A 27002-nucleotide genomic window follows, 5' to 3' on the forward strand; every position below is an offset into this window, starting at 1 on the left:
CTGAAGACAGTGAAGAGATGGGCTGACCTAACCAAACCGCCCCCTCCAGATTCTTTCTCTGCTGCTTTATCCCTTCATTACTCCGCCTACCTACCATCCTCTCCTTCAACCGCTCTTTTATATTCGCGACAGTCACTCTTTTCCATTCGCCGTTTTTTGCGCTCGACTTTCTTTTCTCAAACATCTGTTTCGGTCTTCGCTCTTGGCTCCACCAAAACATATCCGCCAAGTCATCTGTACAGAGAAACAATGCAATATACAATCCAAACGCTGGTCGTTGCCGCCCTCACAGGCCTGTCCTTAGCTGCCGATGTGTGCCAGCACCATGCAAACGCGAGTCCCACACCTAGTGGAAATCCCATCCACCAGCCTCCAAAGGGTTTCCCAGTGCCGGCGGGCAAGAATTTCGAGATCACCTGGACAGTAAGCCTTTCTACTCCCCTCCTTACCTGTCTCTCAATGTGACCGACACAATCCAGCCTAGCTCCACAGACAAAATCTCAATAGCCCTCCTCCGTGGCCCCGCCGACCACGCCGAAGAATACCAATGCATCGCCAACAGCATCGACAATTCTGGGAGCTACACCTGGGTCGTCCCTTCCAGCCTCGACGCCGACACCTCCAACTACGGCCTCAAGATCATCGACGACAGCACAGGCGACTACCAATACTCAGACCTCTTCGGCATCTCCAACACCGCCAAAAAGTCCTCTTCCTCCACAACCCCTACCCCTTCCCACACCAAAACCCCCAAAGAATCCAAACCCCACAAACCTACCCCGTCGTACCCAGCAGGCAATGGCACCCACCCCCTCCCAACAGGCACCCACAAATCCAAACCCTCGCACTCAGGCACCGCCGTCTCCAGCAAAGCGCACAACAAGACCAAAACGGCCGAAGCGAAGACGAGCACCTACCTCCCGAGCAGCAGTGTCGTGCAGAGCGCGAGTCAAGGGCAGGAGACGAGTGTGCAGGTTGTGGGTGGTGGTGCGTCAGGCGGTGGGGAAGCGACGGCTACGGTGGGAGCGCCGACGACGACGCCAACGGGGACGCTGGATTCGGGTGTTGGAAGGGTGGGGATGTCGGCGGGATTGTTGGCGGGTGTGGGTGCGTTGGCTGTGTTTGTGCTGTAGGGTGGATGGAATATACGTGATGGGGAAGGGGAGGGGAGAAGAGGAAGTGGGATGGGAAGGGGGCTGAAAGGAACGGAGATGAAAAGGGTGTATAAAGAGGAAAGCAGGTGAATGTGCGTGGAGGGGATAGAGATGATGGTGGAAGGTGCATTGCATATTGTGTTTGGAAAGCGCTCGCCTGCGTTAAGAGGCAGAGCCGTGTAAGCTTCGTGTATATACGGAACAGGTCCATTAATGTCATAAAATTTTCACTTTCAGCAAAGGAGTGTTCCCTGTCAGAGAATATTCAAGATCCCTTCCGTCTTCACTGGGACGTTGTCGCTGGAGACCTACCTCACCCAGTTTGGACCATGAATGCAAGCGTGGTCATATTATTCATTGATACTCATGCACGGCAATGCGCTATATTCCGCCTCGGTGGAATTCACGGAGCATCATGAGCAGCAAATCCTCAAGTCTTGGAAGGGCAAGGAAGGCCAGTGACATAAGGAAAGAACGACGGTCATTTTGCAAACATAATTGTAAAAACGGGATATAGTTACAGATAGCAGAGCTTCATTTCGTCGAATTGAGACATTCAAGCAACATGGCGCAGCGGAAGCGCGCCGGGCTCATAACCCGGAGGACCCTGGATCGAAACCAGGTGTTGCTACAAATCTTCGAATGTTGCATCCTTTTTTTGCTCTTTTGAAAGCATGATCATGTGCTTTTTCTGTTCAAATATACGCGCGAGGGTTCGAGTCATAGAAATATCGACATTTTTTTGCAGACAGCGGGTCGGGGTGGCGAGGAGACTGTAATTTGGGGCCCTCGGGCGATCGTCTTGAGTATGGCAGTCGATATTCTTTCAATTTTCCTCCTCACAATTAACTTCCAATAACATCTTAACATCACATTCTGCGGGCACAACTCAAATAGTCTACGAGGAAGAGAAAGTGGCATGCTAGATTCGAGCTGCATTTAGCGGCTGCCCGGAGTCTCCATCTCTGGAACTAGTCTTGCCCCTAAAGCTTTCGTATCAGGATATCCTAAAGTACAGTTTGGTGATGATCTACGACATGCTGCATGGGGAGACCAGATTCATAAAATTGCATTCGAGTCACGCAAATTTATGCCAGAACCCTCACCCGGATGCTTTACGATAGTATGAATGCCAAAGATATGCATCGTCCTTGGGCTGTTGTTAGTGGTGTCTCTTTTCTTATAGGAGCCTCAAGGCATCCTCTTCGCCAAGTATTTATTTCCGGGGGAGGTCTTATGAACAGGATACAGCTTTGCATCACCGACAAATTGATGGCGTTTCATGAGCACGAATTGGCATGTCGTGAGGTAGATCTTTTATTCCTTTATGCCTCTATCGATGCTCCGCATGCAATCCCTTGACCTCATCCTCATATCCCACAAAAGCCTTCCAACATGCTCTCCCCTCACCCCTTCCCCTTCTGTCCTACCTCCCCTCTACTCGTCATCACTCCCCTCTTCTTCCTGCAGCGTCGTCTGCGCAATACGATCCAGATCTCTCTGGCCGCTCTGACTGATTCTCCGTCCGCCCTTCTCCTCATCCTGCTCAAGCACGCCAATCTTCTCCAGTGCCTGCATCACTTTCCTATCCACAGACCCGGACGCATCGACATGATGGGAGGGCGCCGAACCGCGGTTTTTGGTGCTGCCGTGGACTTTTCGAAGGCGGCCGACACCGACAGTTTTGCGGAGGTAGATGTGGCGTGCTACGGCTGCGGCACGGGTGTAGAACCTATGGGTAGAGTGTAAGTGGAACGAAATCCTGCATCCGCAGCAAAGGGGGGCTTTAAGAGGAGAGTGTTTATAAGGCCCCATGGAGAGGTTGGCGGAGGTTAAGGGCGAGGAGGACGTACCAGTCAATTGATTGTGGTGGTAATTCTTTCGAGGGTGATGTTTTCACGGTGTCGACCCAGCCTAACAATCAATGGATGCATCAGCTCTTGCGCTTTCATATTTATTTTCCTCATGGAATCCGTAGAGCAGGACGGGCACTGACCTGGTATTTGCAATTTACCCTGTCGTTTCAAGAATGCGGAGTAGGCTTCTATGAATTTGCGCGCCTGTGTATCTCACCAAAACATCAGTCTCCATAACGTAGCAATGCTGTGAGTCTGGGCCTTGGAGCTTTCGCAAAGCTGGGCCGACACAAGGGCAGGGAGGACGCGACTCACTTCTACGTCGCGGACACTGACACCGCCTGCCATGATTGCAGTGGGTCTGAGCTCTCGCCGGGTGAAATGAAGGTGTCGGTGGAGGGAGTGACCTTTGGGGGTTGACGTAGATGGGCATGTGCGATATTCGCTTAGCTTTGCGGACTTCCATTCAGCCCTAGAAGAAAAGTCTTGGCATTGCCCCTTTCGAACGTGAAAGGGAAACAATATTGGTGTGAGCAGCGTGCTATCATTCAGAATCGTGCATCGTATTCATTGCCCTATTTATACTACATGAATCATACATCTCGTCGTAATCGTACAATTTCCCAACCCCATTTGTCGTATGCTGAAAGGGTATCAATAATGTGGAAAACACGCAACGCTCAAAATGCCTAAAGAGTCAAAGAAGACTCCTTCCGAAAGAAAAGTGAAGTGTACTGCAATCCGCAGGACGAAATTGAAGGATGATACATCAAATGTTACACAAGCGTGTTCAAAGGTTCATGCGGACCAGTATCATTGGTCATGTCGTTGAAAATCCTCGGGGCCAAGCGCCTCTGCAAACATAATGCTGCCATACCCAGAATCTGCGAAGCTATTATCCGTTTTCGATGTACGGCCAGAGAAGTCGCGAGTCCGGTTGTTACCACTGCCTTGGCTACGGTCATCCATTGCGTCTCCTGCCTCCTCACGGAAAACACTAGTTGAAGACCCCTGGTGAGGTACATCAGGAGGCGTTTGGTTCACCAGCACTCCTGGCCCATTTTTGATGGCTACTCCGATGACCAACAGAATTGCGATAGAGAATTGAAACCATAGTCGAAGATCACGACGAGAGGACGGCTCAACGCATTCAACGCAGGGGAAATATTGAGTCTCCTGCCGGCGATGCATTGGAAGAAAGGGCGGTAACTCCTTTCCCGTATTTCCCGGATGAGGTCTTGAATACCATGTAGCCCCATAGTCAACGCTTCTTTGTTGCGTTGTCACGAGGTTCCCGCCAGCATACCGTGAAGATGGCAGGGGCCGAGAATACTTATCAGAGGCCTCCATCTTCCTTGAATGGACACGTACGTGACGCGACTGGGGGTGAAAGAACTCTGAGGGGATGTTGTTCTCAGCATCGCGAGCAATCGAGTCCCGTTTGCACGAGCGGCAGACCAAGCGAAGGAACCACCGACTTACTCTCCCTGGAAGACTGTTCTTCCCCGCAGACCATGCGTTGGTCAGAGCGCGTCGCGCTAACAACCAAGGGAACTGGCTTGTTAGGACAAGCAAATGCGGAAGCCGTATAGATTGGTCAAACGCTTCTTGAGAGGGTCTCGATTTTGTTGTGGCCGAGTGTCGTGGCGCACGTTCTGTTTCGGAAGCGGTAGGAGTTCCCTGTAGTTTTGGCTCCGTCTCAGATGCCTGTGTTGGATGTTGCTTACCCTGAATTATATCTGAAGCCGAATCCAGTGATGAAGGTGGCTCCAAACCGATCGCTATTCGTGTTGGTTCAGGAGTGGTGTGGTTGTTAGAGGGATGAGGGTTGGAATGATCATCTGTACTGGCTGAATTGTACTCTGTAACCAGTCTAATTGCCGCTTCCTCCAGCTCGGTATGAAGGCTCCTACGTTCCGACTTTCGGCTTTTCTTGTGCCCCCACGGTCTAAAATTTGAAGCAGTGTTGCGCTTTGTTTCAGTTGCAGAGTCCATAGAGGATGGTGAGGGGTCTGTACATGCTGAAGAAGACTTGGTCTTGCCCTCGAGTGCTTCGAGTGCCTGATCGTGCGCTTGTTCTGCTGTAGGAGCTTGATATGGTGATTGAAGGATCATTGCACCCGGCGGGCTAGTTTTCCATCTGGGCAAGAAATGCTCAGATCTATGTTTAGGTGTTTTGGGTAAGAATTGGCTAGTTTTGTCCTCAGGTATTGAAGCAGCTGGTGCAGAATTTAGGTGTAGCTGAACCCCATTAGTTGAAGGCAATACTAAAGGCTTCAATGATTTCGATCCAGATGTGAAGCGCCGCATCTGCCTCTTCCTGTTGATACATTGAGTATCATCTTGACCTTCATCCACTGAGCCGCCTAGTGCAGTGTCATAAGAGGAAGTTGAGAGAAATGAAACTGGCCGAGACGGAGAAGGCGCAGAATTCATAGTGGAAGAGCGTCGAAGTTGCTGAGGACTCAGACATGGTCTTTGTGCAGTGCTATTCGGCGACCGCAATGTGTCAAAGGTACTAAGACCAAGGCCTTGAGGGGACACCACCGTAGATGAAGAAAGGTTAATAGAAGTCGATGCTCGAGAGCTTAAACTGTATTCCTCTAGTTGCCAAGGAGCTGTCTCCGACACCGTCGTGAGTGACAAGCGGGCACCCCCAGGGGAGGGGGGCAGTTTTGGAAGGAGGATTGAGCGAGGACGAGGAGCACGTTTTGAGGGTGAGGAGCTAGCAGAAGTAGTGGAAGTCTTTGTTGGTGTCTGGACGAGTAGGTGTGTCAGCATCTCAATTCTTCTCTCCAAGTCTTGATTGATGTCTTGTAGGCCTTCGGAGTCTCTCGCTTTGGCCTTGGTGCACTCTAATTCCCACTCGAGCTCTCTATTTCGCGCATCTTTCAAGTCAGCCTCTGACTCAAGTGAGTCTAGGCGGTCCTTCATTTCTGCTTCAGACTCTAACCTCTTCTCGACCTCTGCTTGTACCCTTGTATGAAACTCCAATCTTTTCTCGGCCTCGCTTTGTACCCTCACGTCATACTTGCGTTGTACTTCTTCTACCTCGGCACGTAGATTCTTGTTCTCTATTGAAAGGCTCTTGATCTTCGTAGAGCGTGCTTTCTTGGCTTCAGTTGAGACGGAAGCCTCATGTTTCGCCTGTGCAAGAACCAGTTGCCGTTCAAGATAATCGATGTACTGTGATGCATTGTAGCTTTCAGACCCAATCCTGATCCGACTGCCCAAGTGAGCTCTTCGTGCGCTTCCTGAAATAGATCTAGAAGGGGTCGTCTGTTCGTTCCTAGAAATCTCACGTAGCCCTCGCATACCTGGGCTTGGGCTCATGCTACATGGCGAGCAATCGTTACTAGTTGCGCTGTACCATGAGGTTTCTCTTAGACTGCTCCGAGTAGTGCGTGGCGCATTTGTATCAGACATGTCTCCTAGATGTACCCTGCGCATTTCGATTGGTCTTCGAGGTGGGTTTCGTATTTCTTGCAGGATGTTGCCAGCACCGCCAGATATGCTCCCTCGAAAGACGTCCTGACGCTCTCTTACGCTGGGACTGTTCTCATTGTTTACCGTTGGACTGAGCACTTGAGGTCTGATAGGCACGGCTGAAAAGAATGGACTCATCCTTCTTATTGGCTGTGCCGAAACGGAGAAACCTACATTGCGGAGGTAGAGGCGGCGAGCGTTTGTCGAGTCTCGAGGCGAGAGAGATGCATTTATTGACGGCGCGTCGACCGACGAAGCCTCACGCGTGTCTTTCGGCTGTGGATCTGGTGGGGGGTGAGCATGCGAGGAATGCTCCATCCTCTCGCGAGGTCCATTCCTCGTCTATTTGTTTACTACGATGCAATCATGTCGGCTCGTAGGATCCTCTTATCTTCTTCTCGTGGCTCTCATGGTCTGACATGCATATTCACAGTCTCGCTGAAGACGTTGGTAAGGGAGAATGGAGAGGATGTTGGTTTGGACAATGTCTCAGGCTCTTGGAGCGTAGTTCTAATTCTATTCCCCGATAATTGACTTTCACGCGGGGCAACAGTGCAATCTCACCACTCTCTTGGCACAGCCCCTGAACGACCTGACTGGAAAGAGGGCGCCCAGCAACTTGTGATAACAGCCTTCCCTTGAATTTGGTCAATGATCATGACCTGTTCCCTGCGATCCAGGCTTCATCTTGCGACTACATACACTCTTCCTTACCTGAGCCTTCAATGGTCGGTTGGTATCCAACTATATGGGAAAACGTCTGCCACCTCCTGCTTCAATTCTTCCAACGTACTGCAATGTGTGTGCCTGCACCTGGTTTCTTCAGAGCACTCTATCCTCGCTATATTCAAGATCTTTCGATGACGTTCGATCACATCAATGACGAATTGAGGGATGGCCGCGAAGCTCTCCGTTATGGGCAGCAATTTACCAATATTCGCCCATTGTTTATAGACGAATTCGATCAGAGGCTCACGGAGGCTGTCATCACTGTCCGGAGTCCCGCTATACACCGCATCTGCCAAATCCTGGAAGCCATCGATCCAGGACAGTGGACTAGGATAGTCTCTAACAATCCTAGCCGTAGCACATTGGAGGTTTCGTTCGAGACCTGCTGACGAGACCTGGCGAAGACCGCTCACGTCATATTTATCTCCAAGGCTATACATTAGTGCATTTGTGTGTGCTGCAAGGATCCATTGTCCTTTGGTGAGAAGCTCCGAATCTTCGTAGTCGTGGCCATAGCAAAAAGCCAGCATTTTGCGTACCAGGTCCAGGTCATCCTCAAAGAGTTCAATCCTGTGTGTGATCGATTCCTTGAAAGTGATTAGCTTACCTTGCGGGGATCAAGACGTAGGTTTATTTTTTAAATTTCCTTACCGCAAAGTTGCCCGTACATGCAGCCTTGAAATATTTGGATTGAGCGGATAGTATTAGGCTGTGAACATGGATCTCCTCATTTTTGCACAAGATCACGAGATCAGAATCCTTCCCACTTGACCAGAGTCTGAATACTTCCGTATTAGCATTCAAGATTATCTGCATAATTGAGTACTTACCCTTTCATCGATCCCACGAGATTCGTGGCTGCCATTGTTACAGGATACAAAATGAGGGTAGCGTATGCAGATGGATGATGAAGGTCGAGTGAAAGTTATGAGATTCGACGGAAAGCGAGAAAGTGTTGTAGGGGGAGATGACACCAAAAACTCTCATGCTGTTCGTGATTGACACATTAGAAGTCTTGTGCAAGTAAATGATCTGATGGTCATCGTCCTGTCTTTTTGCAGGCACTGTCTTTCAATGCGTTGAAACTTATCTCAAACTGACCTTTTTTTCTAAACTTCCATTGAATTATTAATCCATATGTTGAGGTTATCCCTCTACTAATATTTTATCAAATGGGATTCGAGTGTCTGCCCCTGACTGGGCTTGTGAAGTGGTCTCTCTTAGAGCATCGCGCACGCTTACCTGCATGTTGTATTATTGTAAGCACATCATTGAGCCTTATATGTCAGTATGGCAATCCTGCCTCTCATTGATGCTTGGTCTCCTGTCAGTCTGTTTCCACCTTCGATCGCCTTGAATAAGCGGCGCACCACACAAAGCCTCCTAACCGACAATGACCAAACTCTCCTCAGACTATACTTCACAACTTTTCAATCGCTGATACACCGGAGTATCGCAGGTCTTCATGTCGAAAAAGATCCAATCAGCAGCAAAGCCGTTGACTTCAGTAATGAGTTCTGCGAATGCTTTCATCTCTTTCAGTGCTGCATAATTTTCTGGAACGAAATCAAGCATCAAGTCTCGTACGTTCTTGCAGTTTGTAGAAATTTTCTCCCAAATGATGTGTGTGGCCTTGATGAAGGCGTTAAGGGCTGAGGGTCGAAAGCTTTTCTGTCTTTTCGCATTGGACTTCTTCTCGAGCCAAGCCTTCATCCTCCAAAATGCAAGGCACATCAAACCGTCAATACCTAGATAATGCCCAAGATAGAACATCTCAGCATGGATCTCGAGGTCGCTATCTTTAAGATGCTCTTGTGTAAGCCAACAAGAAACTTGCGGTTTGTAGTCGAGATGGTACAGGTACGAAACAACCTTCTCGATCATTTCTGGGTCTTCTTCCGAAAGCTCAATTCGCCTAGTTCTAGATTCATTTGTTCATCAATTAGCAGCTTCTCAGCCTATTGCTGGCATTCAGAGCACGATTCCAGCTATGTAAGATTCTTACCCGAAGGTCGTTTGCAAGCATGTTTTGGAAGTACGTCGAACGACAAGTAATCAGTATTTCGTGCACATCCACGGAGTACCCTTGGCAAACAATTGTGATATCTGAGTTGTACCCAGTCCTGAGCAATTGGCCGAGCGCATCAAAAAGCTCTTGCTGCGGCCCCAAAGAGTAGACCCCCGGGCAGTAGTCGTCAGGCTGACTTGGTCGTCAGTATTTGAGATTGGGCTACTATCAAGGCCACGCACTTTAAAGGCTTCATAGAGACGGCTCGACTCATTTGAATCTTCAGGATCAAGTGAGAGCGCCGACTCACGGCGACGTTTCGAACGCATGCTGCTCTCCTCGCATCAGCAAAATCTTTGATACTTGAACCCAAGTCCGTATTGAAGCATGAACAATCACTTTTAGATGAGGTTGGCGACGAAAAGAGTATTCAAAATCTGAAATATTAGACTTTGAGTGATCGACTGTTCACTTCGAGTCACAATAGTGAATGACAGATTCTGATAATTAAACAATCACGTTTTTATCGAAGAAGTTTCAAGGTACCATAAGGAGTATCATATCAATTTGAAGATCATCTTTATAGAAGCATAGTCACTTTATTATTCGAGCTCGATTGTATGTTTTGTAAGTTGTGACCTCTCTCACTATCACAAATTCTCATGTTCAGCAAATGCTTCGACCAGTGAGCTATCCTTAGCCCACCACATCGCCGGTCTGAACACCAAACACCTCTATCCGCTGAAAACACGCAGTCTCCGCCTTCAACTCTCATTGCATGTCAGTATCAGCCAGAACCTCTTGGTCGTTTACGCCCCTTTCCCATCTTCTCCACCTCCTCCGCTTCCCCTTCCTTCTCCTTCTTCTGTGCATCCATCAAATCAATCGCAAACTCCGGAAACGTCACAAAACACTCCGCAATGATTGGTAAGCTTCTCACCATCTTCCACTTCTCGTTGATGAATGCCACAATAATATCCCTTAGAGCTCGATCACTATCGGGCGTTGTAGTATACACAGCTTTTACAGTCTCATCGAAACCCTCTAGGGCTTTGCCAACGGCGTCTTGCAAATTAGAGCCGTCTCGACGTGCAGCCCAGAAGGCGGAAGATAATGCCTTTTTCAACTCTGTCTCAAACCTGAGGCTAGCATATTCTTGGAGTCCATTAACGGCATATTTGTCTCCTAGGCTGTACACCATCGCGTGGGTATGTGCTGCTGATATCCATACGTTGTCCACTGCAGCCTTCTGGGGTGAGTAGCTTAAGCCGTAGCAAAAGCAGGCCATTCGCCAAACGTAGGATATTTCATCATCTGGCATTTTTATTGTGCCTGTACTGAACTCCTTGTTTTGCATTAGCATTCCGCAACAATATACGTCAGGTGCAAATCACCTTGAATGCACCTTCACAGGCGGCCTTAAAGAAGTCGGATCGCGCGCAGAGGATCAACTTATGAGTCTTCAAAGCCAACTCCTCCGACCCGCATATCACGGAAAGATCGCCTGACTGTCTCCTGTCCTCCCAGATTCTACCAAATGAATTAGTTGTGAGACAAGACTATGAGCTGAAATTCAATCACTTTGGCATTGCCGTCACCAGACTGTCACGTTTGACAGCATCCCACGTCTCGCTCATAGTTTTGACTTCCTGTTTCTGGCCCTAGGCAAGACCTTTGGAGAAATGAAAGATTGGAGGTGTAGAGGATGATTAGCTAGACATGTTGGCAGAGTAGAATTCACAGGGAGTGGAAGTTCCTTGTGTTCTCACGCAAACCAGTGTCACTGCCCACGTGATTTGCCAGTCGTGATGTGTTAGGATACGCAATACTTTACCAGAGCGGGCTGGTCTAGGCTTCCGAGTGTCACAGGTAAAATCAGGCTCTTTGTGAATGCTGAATAGATAGCATCGCAGACTCTTGATTTCGCATTCAGTGGCCAGCTCGCTTAGTGCATGTCTTTGTTATATCAATTCTCAATTTGAGGCCCAATATAGATGTGTGTATATATTGGCACCAAACATAGTTCTACAGTTGATTCGACGCCCGGACCGAACGAAAAACCAAGAGATTTCGATTTCAAATTGCGTGACTTTCCTGAACCTGTCAAACCACTTGCCTGTTAGGCACCCCGGTTGGTAAGTAGCTGCTTTGACCATCAAACCAGAAAATCTATTTGCATAAGCAGCTATTTGCTTTGCTCAAACCGCGGGCGATCCAGCAAGCCGTTGGCGACGCTGAAAACAAAGGGAAACATCCCCATTGATTAGTCGGATATGGAACAAAGGCCAACAAGACCAACATACATCTGCAATAGTTCATCGCTTCAGCGCAGCGGTTAATTAAAAGACGATCCTTCTTGACTCACCAGTCACAATCAGAAAGGTTTCTGTCAAGCAATTCCCGAAAGCACGTGAGGGGGTCAATATGGGCCAGTCAATCAAGCCATATGAGCTTTTTTGACTGAGTCCCTGGACTTAATCAAAGATGTCAGGCAAGAGAGCCTTTGAAGCCTAAGAGAAATTGATACACAGCAAATATTCGCTTGTAAGGCTCTGACTCACAGACCATATCCGGCACGCAGCAAATACAAATTCGATCCACCTTCAAGCCTCATTTCGAGCATGCCGAGAAATCCCTACTTCTTCAAAACCCTGAAAAGCGCCTGCGCCTCAGTTCCTTGTATATTCCTTCTCCAGCCATCACAAGTCTCAATACCCCAGCCCCCTGAAACGGCTGAGCCTTCAACATCATAGCAAAAGCCCACGGCTTCCCATCCTCCTCTGCGTGCTTGAAGTACGAGAAATCCCTGTCGCCCTCTGGCTTCGTCATATTCAACGCAATATCGTCGTCCTGACGAGGGTCATATTCCTTGTGGCCCTAGATGGTCAACTGATTCGCTTCGTACGCTCCGTTACCTACATATCGAAATGATGTCAGCATCTTGAAAACAGAGGCTATGTGATATTTGGTTACCCAGTAGACTATCGCATGAGATAATCTTGTGTCTTATGGCTTCAGGAAATGGTAGAATGCGCTCAGTGACCAGCGCATTACAGCGGATCTGAAATTGCTCAGGAAACTTAAAGATCTCTTTATCCCACCAAGTATGATCATTGTTTTGCACGTATTTGTAGCACTGTGTGACACAAAATCGACTTGATAAAGGTAAAGCAGGGAGAATATTGTGATGTATGATGAAGTCATTGTAGTCTGATTTCTCGGAACCACTATCCTCTCGTTTGATGGTAAGAGTCTCCGCTGGAGCGCACCAAACTGTTCCACAGAAACCTTTTCCGATTTTGTTTAGCTCTTGAGTGTGGTCTGTTTGCATCTAGATAGAAGTATTCCCGAATTACTAAATTAGTAACAAGATTCTGAACTGTTGAAGCGAACTGTCTCAGACGTTGGCATGCATAGTGCGCCTTTGTGCGTGGTGGGACGAACTTGACTTCCAATGAGCCACAATTACTAGATGCGGATTTTCATGAGTTGAACAGCCCTTGTCATTCACACGTGCGGGAACAGAAGAGAGACGCGTGCAGCCCTCCAACTGCAGCCTTGTCATAACGCTCGATCCTACTCTACCTATTGCGCTCTCTTGTTCCCTCTATTGAACCATATAGGACCCCTAGCCGCTGTCTCAACGGCCAGAACCAGTACTAAAATATGTACGGAAACTTTGAGAGCTGGTATCTCCAGAAGTGCGACTGGAAACATATGAACAGCTATGGTTCTGCGCACGCTAATTCACATGATCCGACCAGCGGAATCAAATCTCGAAGCAGCCAGTTCAGGCAAAGAAGAGCGCACATAGCCTCACAAAGGAAACCCGCAGATTATTTGGATCACTATTCTTCCCAAGAGTCCTTTTAAGACATCCTTATCGACTGCCATTCCCTCGTGTCATCCTTCGTATCCATAAAGCAGGCAAAGTCTTCACTGGGATCTGGCCTCTTAAGCGTCTGTACCAAGCCATCGGGGTGCTTTTTGTGATCACAGTCCTCAACCGTATAGATTTTCAGAACATTTGTTTGTCCGTATGAGCCATCCCCCCAGAAAACTCTCGCGTACGTGTTGGGCATTCGAGTCATAGTTTCATTCAGATCCTTGAAATTTATGCATCGGTCGGGCACAGTACCTAAGATATATGGGTCGTAATTGTCGTCGTCCGTTTGGTGATAGGTGCACGTTGCGTCGTTTGCTTGTCGAAACCAGGGATCTTTCGCGAGAGTGGTAGATGCCAGCATCAAAGTGAAGAGAAAAAAGGGATTCATTTGGATGTTTTTGAAGAGCTGCAGCGAACTCAAGACTGCTCGATGATTTGGTAGTTCGAAGAGCAATGAATGACAGTGTGAATCAACAGTCAGGGTTTGACGACGGAGTTTTTGCGAATTGAACGGGATTTCGATGTACGCAAGCCAAAAAATGAGCGACGGATAAAAGAATGATAGCGAACTTTCCAGAAGTCGCAGATAACAAAGGAGAGTTGCTTGAGTAGAAAGAAGCATGTAAAAGAACACAGGCGTATTTGTATGCCTCCTGGCGTCGTGTCGCAACAATTCGCCAGCTGCTGATACGCAGCCGTTTCAGGAACTTTTTGCCCCAACCAATCAATTGCACCAAGACCTCGAAAGCTTTTCTTTACAAGACGATCCAAACTCGAATATTCTCAGGATCGTACAGCCTCCTTGGAACGCTACGTGACCATTTGTAGGAAAGAAAACAACGAAGACCTACCAGATGGAATCGCAGGCGTAAGGCTTCGATACGTTCCCATTCAGCTCGAGGCTTTCCTTGCATGTACCCTAACGCCTCTGTTCTCGAGAGGCTCTCCGGGTGAATGCTGAGCAGCACCGCCATCATGTCGCTGATTCAAATGTAGATCGTATCAAACGCACCGTTGATTGTACGATGAGTTCTATCTCAACAGAAAAGGCAAAAGACGCTACTCTTTGTCATCCACTAGTTGTACATAAGGAAACGTTCAGTCCCGATCAACCGTTGGGTCCCACGACACAGGAGAGTATTCCGTGGTTTCCAGGGCTTGCATATCACTTTGCGATAACTCAAAGTCATAGACGTCTGCATTCTCGACGATCCGAGAATGCGTGACTGACTTTGGCAATGGAACAAACCCTTTTTGAAGACTCCACCTGAGTAGTACTTGGGCAGGTGTCTTCCCATGAGCCTTGACCAATTTCTGCAACGAAGGTTCACCAAACCGCTGACCTCTAACAATAGGGCAATATGCTTCAATAACGATGCCTCTCTCTTTGCACCAAACGACAATATCGGGTCTTGCCAGCCAAGGGTGCAGCTCCCACTGTCCGACGCTGATTTCGCCGCCTTTTCCCGCACCATTCTGTGTCTCGAGTTCTTTGATGTAGCCCTCCAGCTCATTCAAATGATGCACGCCGTAGTTACTCACACCTATCGATCTGATCTTTCCCGCCTGCTGTGCCTCAACAAGGGCTCGCCACGTTCCCCTTCGATTTTGAGGGCCGCCATAGGGTGCATGGACGAGGTATAGGTCAATGTAATCTAGACCGGTCTGTGAGAAGCTGGACTGAATGGCAGCTTTGGTGGCATCATAGCCCATTGATCTCGGAGGTACTTTGGAGGTTAAGAATATCTCGCCACGCGGGATACCAGACTTGCGGATCGCGTCGGCGCATGGCTGCTCATTGCGGTATACTCGCGCCGAATCAACATGGCGGTAGCCAGACTTGAAAGCGTGGAGAACCACGTCCTCTGCCTCACCAGCAGGTGTCTGGTAGACGCCGTAGCCTAGAGCCGGTATGGAATGCCCCGATGGCATTTTGAGCATCGTATTGATGTTCATGTTGGGGGAAGCGAAGTTATTCAAGTGTCTAGCTATTGCACCCAATCGAGAGACAGCTCTCATGTCATACTATTGTAGTAGAGACGAGATTGGCCGAGACTTCGTGTGCAGGTTGCAGGATCTTTGTTGCTGTTGCGTATCATACGCGTAATTATTAATGGCTAGACTCGAGCACCCAAAGGACATGAATACGCTAGAGCTCCTTGAGGCCTAGCGCCCTTGCAGCCAACCTTATCGATTGTCCTGTCGTCCCAGCTCTGGCAGATGCATATGCACATTGCCAACAACCTACGCAGACCACATCAATGTTGGAACTCTGCCTGTTCCCGGTCTATACCAGCAACGCAGGCTTATACTGGCTTTGAGTGAAGCATGTTAACCAGCTCTCCCCTTGAACGCGGTGCTCTCCCGTACAACCAAATTCTGAAACGACCATGCCGCATACAACATTCCCTCGTGGCTCTTTACCAACTCCTAGAGATTTTCTTACTCCAGACTCTGCCTTGTCCTACTCAATGCTCTCCTTTGCAACGTTGCTGTTTTTGGCCTCGAATTTTCTGTTGTCGTGAATTTTTAGGCGAACTCGCACTCCCTATAGAAAGCTCTCATTCATGCTCGTTCTTTTCAAAGCATTTCGCACTCTTTGACGTCTTCTCTTTTCCAGTCATTCCACTTCATCCTTCGCTCGAAGCTCTCGTTCAATGCCATCAATCGCCTCTCCCAGGATGTTCCCTGTCCTCCTCACCCTCCTCACCTTCACCACTCTCTCCACCGCTTGGATCCCCTCCACCGTCTCCGCTGCCAACACGAACCAGATCAAAGGCTTCAACTACGCACCAGAAGACGACTTCGCGACCAAGTTCAAGACCGCTCAAAACCTTGAAGGCACCAGCGGCTTCACCTCCGCGCGCCTCTTCGCGATGAAATCCGCCAAAGGCAACAAATTCACCGAAGCCTTCGACGCCGCCAATGCAACCGGCACCACCCTTCTCCTCACACTGTGGTCATCCGGCGACCCCGTTTCCGACCCTCTCGGCGACACGGCCTTCGCCGCCGAAAAAGCCGCGCTCGAAGCCGCATTAGACCAATGGGTTGGCAAGCCCCCAAACAACAAGCCCGAGGACTTCAAAAACATGGTCATAGGCATCTCTGTGGGCAGCGAAGATCTATACCGGTCATCCGTGTGGGGAACCCCGCGTCAAGACGACTACGGCAACACAGTGGAGAAGATAATAGATTTCGTCGAGCAGACGCGCGTACTCCTCGACTCCTACGCCCTGCGCGGCGTTATACCAGTCGGGCACGCAGACACCTGGGTAGTCTGGAAGAACGAGTCCACGGGGTACAAGCTGGCGAGCGATCTCGACTGGGTCGGCCTCAACGACTTCACGTACTGGGAGAACCTAACCGTGACGGATTTCGCGGCCTTCACTGGCGCGGTAGGGGAAGCGCAGGGAGCCTCTCGCCAGGGCGGCAATCCGCCCGTGTGGGTCACGGAGTCAGGATGGCCGGTCACGGGGCTTGATCGCGGGAAAGCGACGGTGGGGACGGCAAATGCGAAGACTTATTGGGATGGGGTGGGCTGTCAGCAGTTGTTTGGACATTTTAATACGTGGTGGTATACGCTGCATGATCCACCGTACGATCCGAAGGCCACTCCGCCACAGGTGAGGCCGCAATTTGCGGTTACGAATGCGGATGGGGATACGAAGCCCTTGTTTGACTTGAGTTGCGATGGGGCGGGGACGACTCAGAGGAGCGTGAAAGAGAGGGGATTGGAAGGGAGTGATAATTATCGGAGTTCGAGAAGGGGTAGACTATCCAAGTAGAGACTTGATCTTTGGAGTTCTTGATGATAAGCCTCAAATGCATTTTTTCAAATAAATAAATATGGCCCAGCAGTATCAATTCGCATTCAAGCTTTTAACCTCATCGTCTTCCGCCGTTGTGCCCACGGCTATGAGAATCCTTTGAAACATTTGCACCCAGCACCGATCGTTGACATAGTTGTTCCTGCTAAAAGCACTGCGTTGCTCAACGCCAGAGCTGAACTTCTCTGAGGCCCCAGATTTCCTCGGCGTTGTTGTTAACGAGGCATGCCACCAAATAGAGTGGAAACTGTGAGTCATATTATGGAAGATTTAGTAGTACGAGATTCGGATTGAGAAATACTCTACATGAAAAGATTGAGTGTGAATTGCAGTAGAACAAGGGAAACAGCTAAGAAATATTAATGCAATCTCAGTCGTAGACCTTGCTTCAATTCCTCCGTCAATCATTACAGCCATGGTGTTGCTTTCTTCTGATTCATTAAGCCATCATCATCATCATCATCATCATCATCAATTGTGCACTTAACCCCCCTAAGAGTCATCATGGATGACAAAAGAGTCTGCCTCGCTTTTACTTTCGCCGACCTCTACCTTTTTTAGGGGTCGTGCGTTTTATGACGCCTGCGTTGGTGCCACTGCCGAAGCTGCGATTCACGCTGCGAGTTTGCGAGCGCCTTCTGCTGGCCAGACTATCGAAAGAGTTCGCTATTGACATTGACTGCCGCTGCTACGATAATCGGGGATCAGCCCCAAATAGATATAAGCCGCAGATGGCTTCTCGGAGGATGAGGGGATACTCACTTGTTTCGAGGCCGCTTTTGGTAGTTCAAGCATAGGGTCATCAACATCAGTATTCGTATCGCTCTTATTATGTTGATGCTCCTCAAGATTCGCGCCTTCAGTCTCAACCCCTTCCATCTCGTCAGTGGTGATGTTTTCTTCGCCTTCAGGCAGTTGTCCTAAAGCCTGCAACTCGCTATCGTCAGGGGATTGGTCCCACAGAGCATCCCGTAGGTGACCATAGTCGTACCCAATATCCGTCTTGCCGGTCGCGATTTGAAGTAGGAAGAATAGGACGAGATTGATGCTCACCCGCTTGTTGCTCTTTGATGCCGGGTCATCGGCCACTGCCCACGGAAATGAGACGTATTCCAGGATGCCATAGTCACGAGCGCTGTCATCCGGCTGAGCGGAAATCTCCTCGGGCACCAAAGTTGAGCGAGTACGCTTAGGCCGCTTAGTTTCACTCGGCGAGCATTCTGTACTGACTTCTTTACTCAAACCGATGCGTACAGCAACGAGCTCGGCATCAGTGATCAAATACCCATAACGTGTGCCATTTCGCAAACAGTAGGTGTATATCTGCCTCAATGGGCGCAGCCAACCTCGATTTACCTTGGTATCTTCGACCAAGCCATCTTTGATTTGATGACTCGACCAGTGTCCGCTTACCTTTGTGTCTCCCGGCAGTAGATTCTTACACTTAATCTCGTGATTAGGCGGTATGCTCCTGATGCATCCCCAATCGGGCCTGTATCTCAGGTTTGGATCAGGGGATCTCACTTCGCCACCTCTGACCATACGAGTCGATCCATGAACCGGCTTCAGGTATCCTTGGCATTTCTTCAGCGCTTCATCGAGAACGCAGTAATTCCATTTACTAATGACATTGTGTTCAAGAGAATCCTCGTCAGAACATCCGCAGGATTCATCAAAGCCAGATGAAATTTCTCTTAAGCTGAACTTTTTTTCTAACACTTTTCGCAGTCGGCTGCTGCAGAAGTGACTCAGTGTATCAAAATCGAATCCATCCCATTTGCGTACTTGCCGAGGTCTAGCCCACGAGCTTGTCTTAGTTGATTTGCCGGGCTTCGGAAATGTGTTCCAAGTCACAAGAGGATCAGGAAACTGTAAGTATTCAAGAAGAGACCGTTCTGGAAGAGGCATAAGGAAAGCCTTGGTAGGAAATCAAATCAAGTGGCACGATGAAGACAAATTCAAAGGAATCAAGACTCGGAAAAAGGAACTGCTCAGGGAATGGCACGAACGGCTGACCAGTCCTTCAGTCGTATTTAAGGGCTAGAGGGTAGAAGCCCTTGCCAGCAAGCTGTTGCATGACCGTCAGAAGATACTCGTTTGTGAAACAACTACTACGCTTTTCGTCCCCTCACGCATCCTTGTGATGGTGTAGTAGAGACCTCCGGGAATGGCCAGAGCCATACCGAAGGCTGGAGCAGCCGAATCTACAGGTGGTAGTGTTTGGCACAGGTGCGGCGGTATGCAACTGCACCTCATAACACTACATTTTCGAAGCAGGCTGAGGGACTTCGTTTTCATTAAGAAATACTGGACGAAAAGGTTAGACAAATCAAATGCAGTCAAGCACCTAAGCGCTGTCGGAACGCCACTTGCCATAGTGGATGTCTTTGCAGTAGCGTTGAAATAGACAGAAGGCTTTGGACGGGAATGGAGCGACTCCTTTCGTTGGGGCCGGGAATTCGTTTAGCGCTCCCTCGTCTTCAAGCAGTCCATTAATTCGCTGGCGCCTTCGTGGCGTCTGAGATTAGTCTGTCACATTGCAATGAAACGTGAGATTGCTTTGCCTTTTCCGATCATCGCGTCATCCAATCGCGGGAAAGCTTACCTGCAGATATGCAGGTAAGTCGATGCAGGAGCTTGGGCCATCCACTTTCGATGGAAAGCGGCGCCGGTGAATGCTGAGGGAGTACGGCGTTAATCGTGCGATGTTCGGCCGTACTACCTGGCAATCAATTTCCGCGAAAGGCTTGCTACCTTGTGAATGTTGGTCACGTCTTTGCGATTGATTTCAGGAGTCTTGTGGCCCTCGCACCATGCCCAAAGTTTCCATTGCAAACAACGCTCTCCCAGACTGCGACGGCCCTCAATTGAGGCCCTTTACAAGCCGCAAAGTCGGCATTAAGTTCCAGAATCTCCTCGGCGGGGAGACCTCAGGTACCGGCGGTCACGCACATGTGTTTGAGGTGTCCATAGGTGGTCGAACGTATGCCTTGAAAGTGGTGAGCGCTGTGCGCCTGAGGTTCAACCCGTGCTGATTCTTCAATTCGTCACAGTTCAAGTTCTATGATGCATCTGTCGATGTAGGCAACATGACGGAGAGAGAGCAGAGGGTAATTCCCAAAAGCCTAGTGCAGGCACATATGGATCCATTCTATAATGAATGCCGCGCATATGGGAAGCTCATCGAAGCGAACTTGAACGGCAACGTTGCAGTCCGCTGTCATGGCTACTTGACCCTTTCTGCACGTATAGAGCAGCGACTTGATGAACAATTTGGTCATCTAGACTGGGACCGCCCCGATCAGGATACGAACAAGCCGCTCTCTAAAAGACAGCCTTTGAATGCTGTTGTTAAAGACTTGATACGGGACGATATTTCATTCGCTGCGAAACATGTGGCGAAGATGCTGCGCGACCTGAAAAAAATCCGTCGACTAGGCGTATACCAGTGCGACATGGCAGCACGAAATTATCGAGCTGGCTTGCTGGTTGATTTCAGTTCTGCAATAACAGAGCCTCACTACCTGTTTGAAACGCGCGCTCTTTGGGAAGTCAATGTAATACAGAGTGACGATCTCCTGGATTTTGATCAAATGATCGAAGATGCAGGCCTCTGTACGGTAGGAAACCGAAGTAGGTGGGTTAGAGCAACCCCAAACCCGGAGTACTTAGCAAAACTTCGGCCCCGATAGTGAGAGATAGACAGTCCCAAGTTGCAAAGGTGTAGCTGTTGTTGACAGGATCCATCACGTTGAGATTGTAATATTAATACGAGTCGATTGTCGGCCTTCGTGAAGGGGCTTGGAGGGAGCGCGACGAGATCAAGAAGGGCCACCCTAATGCAACAGCACAAAACTCGATCGACCGACGAGCCGGGGATGTGTGCAAAGAGGGTGCGGTACTGCGAGACCGTGTCAACCTCGCCAGATGACAAGGTAAACATCATTGTGAACTCGGCGTGCCTGTGATATACGCTAACCTGTTATGAGTTAGCTCAATATCAGCTGGATTGTGGCCTCGTGCTTGAAGCACTTGAATAACAGGACACTTGGACTGGCAAATCAATCATGAGATTGTTCATTTCTCTAGATCGGGTCGTATGCCTCTTCCTTTTTGCTCTAGATACTTTGCGTCGCAGCAAGCCTTTGGTAGATCATATCACCTCAAAGAACTTTTCCGTCCTCAGCGTCTAGCAAGTTACTTCTATTCATAATCGTTCAGAATTGATCTGTCAAACACCCGTGGCTGGCATCCCCAACTAGAGCTTCGTACTTAGCAAGCACTCCCCTAGTGACTATTCGCTTTGGTCTCTTCCAGCTTTTCAGCCTCTCCTTGATCTCATCCTCGCTTATCCCTTCAATATCGATCCGTTTATTCTCCGCATCAATGGTGACCATATCCCCATCCCTTACTACTGCTATTGGGCCTCCAACCGCAGCTTCTGGTACAACGTGCCCGACAATGAAGCCGTGACTAGCCCCTGAGTATCTCCCGTCCGTCACAAGTGCCACATTCGTCAACTTTGCACCCATCAGAGTCGCAGACGCCTTCAGTTGCTCTGGCATACCTGGTCCACCTTTTGGACCCTCATAACGGACGATAGCCACAATGTTGGGTGAGCGGCGGATCTCATTCTTGCTAAGTGCAGCGTCCAGAGCGTTCTCCTTGTTGAACACGCGAGCAACGCCGGTAAATCTATTGCCTTCCTTTCCTGTAATTTTCGCGACTGCTCCACCAGGAGCGAGATTGCCTCGGAGGATCTGCAAGTGACCGGTGGCCTTGATAGGGTTGGATAATGGTCGTAAGATGATCTGATCCTGCTTGAGGGAAGGGAAGGAAGCGACGTTCTCGGCGAGGGTCTTGCCTGTGACTGTAGGAATACCCCCATCGAGGAGGCCAGCTGCAATGAGTAATTTTTGAACTGCAGGCACTCCACCAACGGAGTACAAGTCTGCCATGTAATGTTTACCGGAGGGGGCAAGGTCTGCAAGGAAGGGTATCTTGTCCGACACACGCTGAACATCATCAAGGGTCAAGTTTAAACCGGCGGTAGCTGCCATAGCGAGAAAATGGACTACACCATTCGTGGAGCCGCCAAGTGCCATCGTTATGGCAAGAGCATTTTCAAAGGAACGATTAGTCAAGAGGTCTCGCGGCTTAATGTTTTTCTCCATGCAGACTTTGATTGCGTCAGCCGCTTTTACACATTCACGCATCTTTGCAGGAGAGGTCGCCGGATTGGACGATGAACCAGGCAATGTAAGTCCCATGGATTCGATAGCTGTGGCCATTGTGTTGGCGGTGTACATCCCCCCGCAAGCTCCAGCACCAGGACAAGCATGCTGTTCGATGTCTTCCATGATCTCGTCCTTCGTCTTTGAGGTGTCGCCACCGTCTTCTGGCTGTTTGAGCGAATTATAGACATAGGCCCCGGATGCTTCATAGCATGTAGAGATGTTGATCGGCTTCCTCAGCAAACCACTGTACCCGACCTCAATGGTTCCCCCATAAATCATGATCGAAGGCCGATTGTGCCTCGCCATTGCCATGACACAACCGGGCATGTTCTTATCGCATCCAGGCAGAGTGATACAAGCATCGTGATGTTGAGCGCAGGTCACTGTCTCAATGCTGTCTGCAATAAGCTCCCGACTTTGTAAGGAAAAGCGCATGCCTAGGGATGTCAAAAAAGACCCATGGAAATCCTAGCTGACCTACCTTCTCCTCCCATGGTGATAGCGTCCGACACTCCGATCGTGTTGTACTGCCATCCTAGCATACCCTTTTTGAGTAGAGAGTCTTTTACGGTTTTCCCAAGGTCCAGCACTGTTCAAGATTCGATTTGAATTAGACTTCGGTATGATTTCAAAAGCACTTACGCTTAGCTCAACATCAAGCTGAACACTCACAGTGCATACTTTAGGGAGTCAGCAAAGTCCTCGCGTCGACGAGCTCGTGGTACTTACTTGCAAGGGTTTCCTTCCCACCAGACGGACGCCACACCAACCTGTGGGCTGGTCCGCATTGTGTCCCGGTCTGGTACCCCTGCTGCATAAAGCATTGCCTTCTCTGGTTGTCAGCAACAGATACTTTGCTGATGGGATGAACCATGCCTGAGCGCCGGGAAAGTCATGATCCTTTGTGATCGTAGAGGAATATTTGTTCAGTCTTGGTTTGCCGTCCGCCGTACATGCACCATCTGGCAAGTGTGGAAAATCAAGGAGTCTCGGCTCTTCAGTCGATACCTGTTTCGCCGGGTTTGATGGATCCATCGTGTTGCTCAGGGTTAGTGATCGAGCTCGGCTTTCTGAAGAGAAGGAACCCGTTACTGTCAATCAGCCAAAAACCAATCATGGATGGCGGAACTGATCGTGACAAAGTCTTGCACATTCGGTGAGAGAATAACAGCTTTCAAGCAGACTTCTATGAAAGGATAGTTTACGGAAAGGATGGAGGCCGTAGGCACATTCGTCCTACTGTAATTGACACATGGGAATGACAACTGAGCATTTTGGTGGAGCGGTGGGAGCCGATTTCGGCAGCGAGCATGGAGATCTAAAGATGGTAAAACAAAGCCTGCTACCTCCAGAGATCAGAGAGGCTGATATTCTCCGTTGTGCGTCCTGTGACCTGAAAGGAAAATTTTCTCCCTGCTGCCTTTTCCATTCCAGTCTTAAGGCAGTGGCAAGATTGGCTTCCTTGACTAACGAGGACCAGACCCCGCCAATTCTGCTTACTGGTTACGCCGCCAAATAGCGTATGTTACCTTGCTTGTAGACCCGCAGAAAGGCCAGTCTTGTTTTCCAATGACGCAACAAATGGCGATATCAGATATCTTTCGACGTTATCTGTGGCCTGCCAGAAGGGGAAAACGACAAGCAAATCCTTACTTTTCTCCCATGCTGACCCTGCATAAAGCATGCACCGTCCCGGCAACCATTCCGAATTGATTAGCTGTGAGTAAGCCGTGGATGGCTAGATGCCCTTAATGCCCTACTGGAGCTTTCGGGCGGGAAGTCTGGAGACGGCCTCCTGCGCTGGAAGTTTGGAACCAGGCGATTGCTCTTAGGGCGTACCGGCAGATCGGTAGTTCCTTCTTCCAATTGCAGCGCGTGCGTAGGGACTCGAGACAAGGGGGCAATGTCTTCCATTGAAAAGCCAAGATACATGATGATATGGGAGGTCAAGATCCAAACATGGCTTGTGTGTCAGGAAGTCTTCTCAGACTGCCTTCTGCAGGCAACGGGCGCTGGGCTGAAGAGTCAAGAAAGCTCCCGCCCAGAGCCAACGATTTCAGCAGCTGATTCCGAGCCTCCTCTTTATTGGTCCTACAAATCTCACGATACTGAGATCCTCCAGAAATGTGGCCAGAAAGATGTGGTACACATACAGCAAAGGCAGTGGCTTCCCTTTCCCGTGCCTGAAATGCTCACCGTGACCTCATCCTTCAACAAGGCGCCCTACTGTTGACTCCTCGCCAAAAAAGAAAGATTAAGTCGCGGATTGCAAGACATCTATTGAACGCGGCCACCCTTTCGCGAATGATCTTTCCAGATCTAAACTCACACCTGGCATGGCAGGCGACTGGCGTGCTCGTTGCTTGTGCTACCATTGCTTATGTCTGGCTGATCTTTCGAGATGACTTGGCGATGAAAAAGCCTGGCAAGCAACAGCACAATAATTGTATTGAGCGCAAAAGCAAACACGCAACGTCTACTCATAACTTTGGTATGATCAACTCACGTATACCCTGACGTGATGTGATCAGTGTAGCTAATGTGATTTACAGATCCTGATGGATCAGACCCAGGTCTTTTGAAGAAGCATTCCACTTTTCAATCATACACTACTAGCTACGCTACATACGCGTCGGTCCGGACTTTCTATCGACGTCATCCTCAAGAGGACAAGTTCCCTTCGAAGCCTGCGCCTCTACCCCTCCTCGTCTTCGTGCATGGATTAGGTGGCTCTCTAGCACAATTCAAAGCCGTGCTGACCGGCCTTGGGGATGTCGCTCCATGTCTTGGGATTGATTTTCCAGGATGTGGCCGTTCAGAATTCTCTCCCACAACATGGTCAGCATACACGCCAGACGCGCTAACTGAATTGCTTCGTGCTGCCATAGAGAGGCACATCAAACCCAATCAAGGATATGTGCTCGTCGCCCATAGCCTCGGCTGCTCCGTCTCAGCACTGATAGCTTCGTCAGCCTCGGTTGGTGGCGAAAGCAATTCCTCGGAGATTCTGGGTCTGATAGGGATCTGTCCACCGGCTGAGGCACCCCGAGGTCGGCAAGCTACAATTCTCCAAGCGCTACTTTGTATACCAACGCCAATCTTCAACCTATGGAGGGCGTGGGATCGAAGAGGTGGACCGTACAGCGCAAGCGTCGCTCGCTTTGTCGGTCTCGAAGCAGACATTGAAGTCAAGAAATTGCAAGAAAGATTCAATGCCCAGAGCCAGACGCCAGTCTATCGTAGAATGGCATGGGGCCTGTTTCCTCATGGCTCGAAGTCGACGGGAATGGCCGGACTTGCTACATGGGCAAAGCTGAGAATACCAATACTGCTCGTAGCAGGGGAAGGGGACGCTGTGACAAAGATCAGCAACATCCAGAATATCACGCGAGCTCTGAGGAAGAGTCAACTATCGCCTCTCAAGAACGGATCAGGGCAACCTAATGCCGAAATCAATTTAGCACCAGACCACCAATCGGTGAACTTCACAGGTACTCAATTTCCCGACTCTCACCAAACCCACCCCATCCTGAAAACCACTATCCTCCCTGCTCCCGCCTCCCACGCCCTCCTCTATGACCCAGCCACCTCCCGCACACTCTGTGGCCTCATTCACACCTTCCTGTCTACGCACATCTCCCCACGCCTAAGCCTCGGCTGGCAGCTCCAACACCTAAGCGCAGACGGAAAATGGGACGTCAAGAATCTCGCAAAATGGCAGAGCATTGCCCCCATCTCTGCCCCCATCGCCGGCATCTTCCGAGCAATGAAGACATTGAGGGAAGTCGATGACGAGCACAATCCCAGCAGATTCGCGCGTGAATACGCCGGTACGGTCAAGACAATCATTGATATTTCGCATGACAGTCCAGTGTACGATCCGAAGGGGTTGGAGGACAAAGGGGTGCGGTATCATAAGTTTCCTACCGTGTCGAAGATGCCGCCTACGAGGGACGAGGTGCGTGAATTCATCGGAATGGTGGACAGGATCGAGCGCGAGGGTGGTGACGGTAAAGAGACGAACGATAATGTGGAAACGGGGGAGAAGAAGATGACTGCCGTCCACTGCCACTACGGCTTCAATCGCACTGGCTTCTTTATCTGCGCGTATCTGATTGAGAAAATGGGCTACACGGTACGAGCGGCCGTGGATGAGTTCGCCGAGAGGAGACCCCCAGGTATCAGGCATGAGCACTTCTTGGATGAGCTGTGGGTTAGGTATTGTGTTGGCCTGAAAAGATCTGGTACACTTTGAGATCTCTAATTGAATTCTGAATGTGGTGGGTGACAGGCGAATATCAGCAAGAGCGTGCATATCAGCCATACATGGAAGGAGAGTGAGGATATGTTTGCATAGTATTTGAGTTTTGAAAACGTTTAAGATACCCATGATATTCATTTCATCATCATCAATCATTCAAGACTATTCTGATCCTACTCTCCTCGTCCTTGAGGCTTCCATCAATCCAGTGGCTATCATTCAAACAGAGACCCGTGGGTCCTTAGCCTAACATCCTAGACGCAATTGGGTAGGCCTGTATCGTTTTGCAATCATTTTGAAAAGCTCGCTGTAGATTAAACAATTGACCCAGTCGCCTTATGCGTCTATCTCCTGTCCAAGGTGTATATACTGCGGCTCTTCATTCTCAAGCTGCCCTTCAAGTTATTCGCCAGGCTTGATTCATGTAGTCGTCCGACCGTGAAAGGCATGAGATTCTTGGCTAGAGCGCAGACTGGCTTCCTGGGGAGCGTTCTCTGATCTCGCATTTGACCTTTTTCTGTATCGAATCCAATACTTCGGGCTGCTTTAATCTAGTTG

The 27002-nt window shown here is 49.5% G+C and overlaps 11 protein-coding genes and 1 non-coding gene across 12 annotated transcripts; 5 read left to right on the forward strand and 7 right to left on the reverse strand.

Moving 5' to 3' along the window:
* Positions 1-249: 249 nt before the first annotated feature.
* KY384_001369 (uncharacterized protein) lies at positions 250-1133 on the forward strand (the record flags this gene model as incomplete). Its single annotated transcript, XM_044809900.1, has 2 exons — positions 250-423; positions 480-1133. 2 exons carry the CDS (start codon positions 250-252, stop codon positions 1131-1133), a joined length of 828 nt encoding a protein of 275 aa, XP_044672912.1.
* A 580-nt stretch (positions 1134-1713) lies between these two features.
* KY384_001370 lies at positions 1714-1785 on the forward strand. Its single transcript has one exon. It is a non-coding gene; the product is annotated as a tRNA-Met (tRNA).
* An 806-nt stretch (positions 1786-2591) lies between these two features.
* Positions 2592-3358, reverse strand: RPS19 (40S ribosomal protein S19; the record flags this gene model as incomplete). Its single annotated transcript, XM_044809901.1, has 4 exons — positions 2592-2886; positions 3008-3068; positions 3151-3214; positions 3326-3358. 4 exons carry the CDS (start codon positions 3356-3358, stop codon positions 2592-2594), a joined length of 453 nt encoding a protein of 150 aa, XP_044672913.1.
* A 465-nt stretch (positions 3359-3823) lies between these two features.
* Positions 3824-8090, reverse strand: KY384_001372 (uncharacterized protein; the record flags this gene model as incomplete). Its single annotated transcript, XM_044809902.1, has 3 exons — positions 3824-6838; positions 7264-7795; positions 8056-8090. The coding sequence occupies 3 exons, from the start codon at positions 8088-8090 to the stop codon at positions 3824-3826; spliced, it is 3582 nt and encodes a 1193-aa protein (XP_044672914.1).
* Positions 8091-8638: 548 nt separating this feature from the next.
* KY384_001373 (uncharacterized protein) lies at positions 8639-10554 on the reverse strand (the record flags this gene model as incomplete). The annotated part of the gene is made up of 4 exons (XM_044809903.1): positions 8639-9130; positions 9231-9425; positions 9476-9568; positions 10174-10554. The coding sequence occupies 4 exons, from the start codon at positions 10552-10554 to the stop codon at positions 8639-8641; spliced, it is 1161 nt and encodes a 386-aa protein (XP_044672915.1).
* A 1539-nt stretch (positions 10555-12093) lies between these two features.
* KY384_001374 (uncharacterized protein) lies at positions 12094-12564 on the reverse strand (the record flags this gene model as incomplete). The annotated part of the gene is made up of 2 exons (XM_044809904.1): positions 12094-12110; positions 12207-12564. The coding sequence occupies 2 exons, from the start codon at positions 12562-12564 to the stop codon at positions 12094-12096; spliced, it is 375 nt and encodes a 124-aa protein (XP_044672916.1).
* Positions 12565-14217: 1653 nt separating this feature from the next.
* KY384_001375 (uncharacterized protein) lies at positions 14218-15075 on the reverse strand (the record flags this gene model as incomplete). The annotated part of the gene is made up of 1 exon (XM_044809905.1): positions 14218-15075. One exon carries the CDS (start codon positions 15073-15075, stop codon positions 14218-14220), a length of 858 nt encoding a protein of 285 aa, XP_044672917.1.
* Positions 15076-15800: 725 nt separating this feature from the next.
* KY384_001376 (uncharacterized protein) lies at positions 15801-16904 on the forward strand (the record flags this gene model as incomplete). Its single annotated transcript, XM_044809906.1, has 1 exon — positions 15801-16904. The coding sequence occupies one exon, from the start codon at positions 15801-15803 to the stop codon at positions 16902-16904; it is 1104 nt and encodes a 367-aa protein (XP_044672918.1).
* A 708-nt stretch (positions 16905-17612) lies between these two features.
* Positions 17613-18854, reverse strand: KY384_001377 (uncharacterized protein; the record flags this gene model as incomplete). Its single annotated transcript, XM_044809907.1, has 1 exon — positions 17613-18854. The coding sequence occupies one exon, from the start codon at positions 18852-18854 to the stop codon at positions 17613-17615; it is 1242 nt and encodes a 413-aa protein (XP_044672919.1).
* Positions 18855-19759: 905 nt separating this feature from the next.
* KY384_001378 (uncharacterized protein) lies at positions 19760-20877 on the forward strand (the record flags this gene model as incomplete). The annotated part of the gene is made up of 3 exons (XM_044809908.1): positions 19760-19945; positions 20000-20566; positions 20722-20877. 3 exons carry the CDS (start codon positions 19760-19762, stop codon positions 20875-20877), a joined length of 909 nt encoding a protein of 302 aa, XP_044672920.1.
* A 286-nt stretch (positions 20878-21163) lies between these two features.
* On the reverse strand, positions 21164-23218 carry KY384_001379 (uncharacterized protein; the record flags this gene model as incomplete). Its single annotated transcript, XM_044809909.1, has 5 exons — positions 21164-22620; positions 22665-22772; positions 22856-22863; positions 22913-23010; positions 23060-23218. The coding sequence occupies 5 exons, from the start codon at positions 23216-23218 to the stop codon at positions 21164-21166; spliced, it is 1830 nt and encodes a 609-aa protein (XP_044672921.1).
* A 1269-nt stretch (positions 23219-24487) lies between these two features.
* KY384_001380 (uncharacterized protein) lies at positions 24488-26438 on the forward strand (the record flags this gene model as incomplete). The annotated part of the gene is made up of 2 exons (XM_044809910.1): positions 24488-24674; positions 24736-26438. The coding sequence occupies 2 exons, from the start codon at positions 24488-24490 to the stop codon at positions 26436-26438; spliced, it is 1890 nt and encodes a 629-aa protein (XP_044672922.1).
* Positions 26439-27002: the final 564 nt, after the last annotated feature.

The sequence above is a fragment of the Bacidia gigantensis genome, assembly GCF_019456465.1.
Source record: "Bacidia gigantensis strain McMullin 20006 chromosome Unknown contig_132, whole genome shotgun sequence".
In the NCBI taxonomy this organism is placed as follows: domain Eukaryota; kingdom Fungi; phylum Ascomycota; class Lecanoromycetes; order Lecanorales; family Ramalinaceae; genus Bacidia; species Bacidia gigantensis.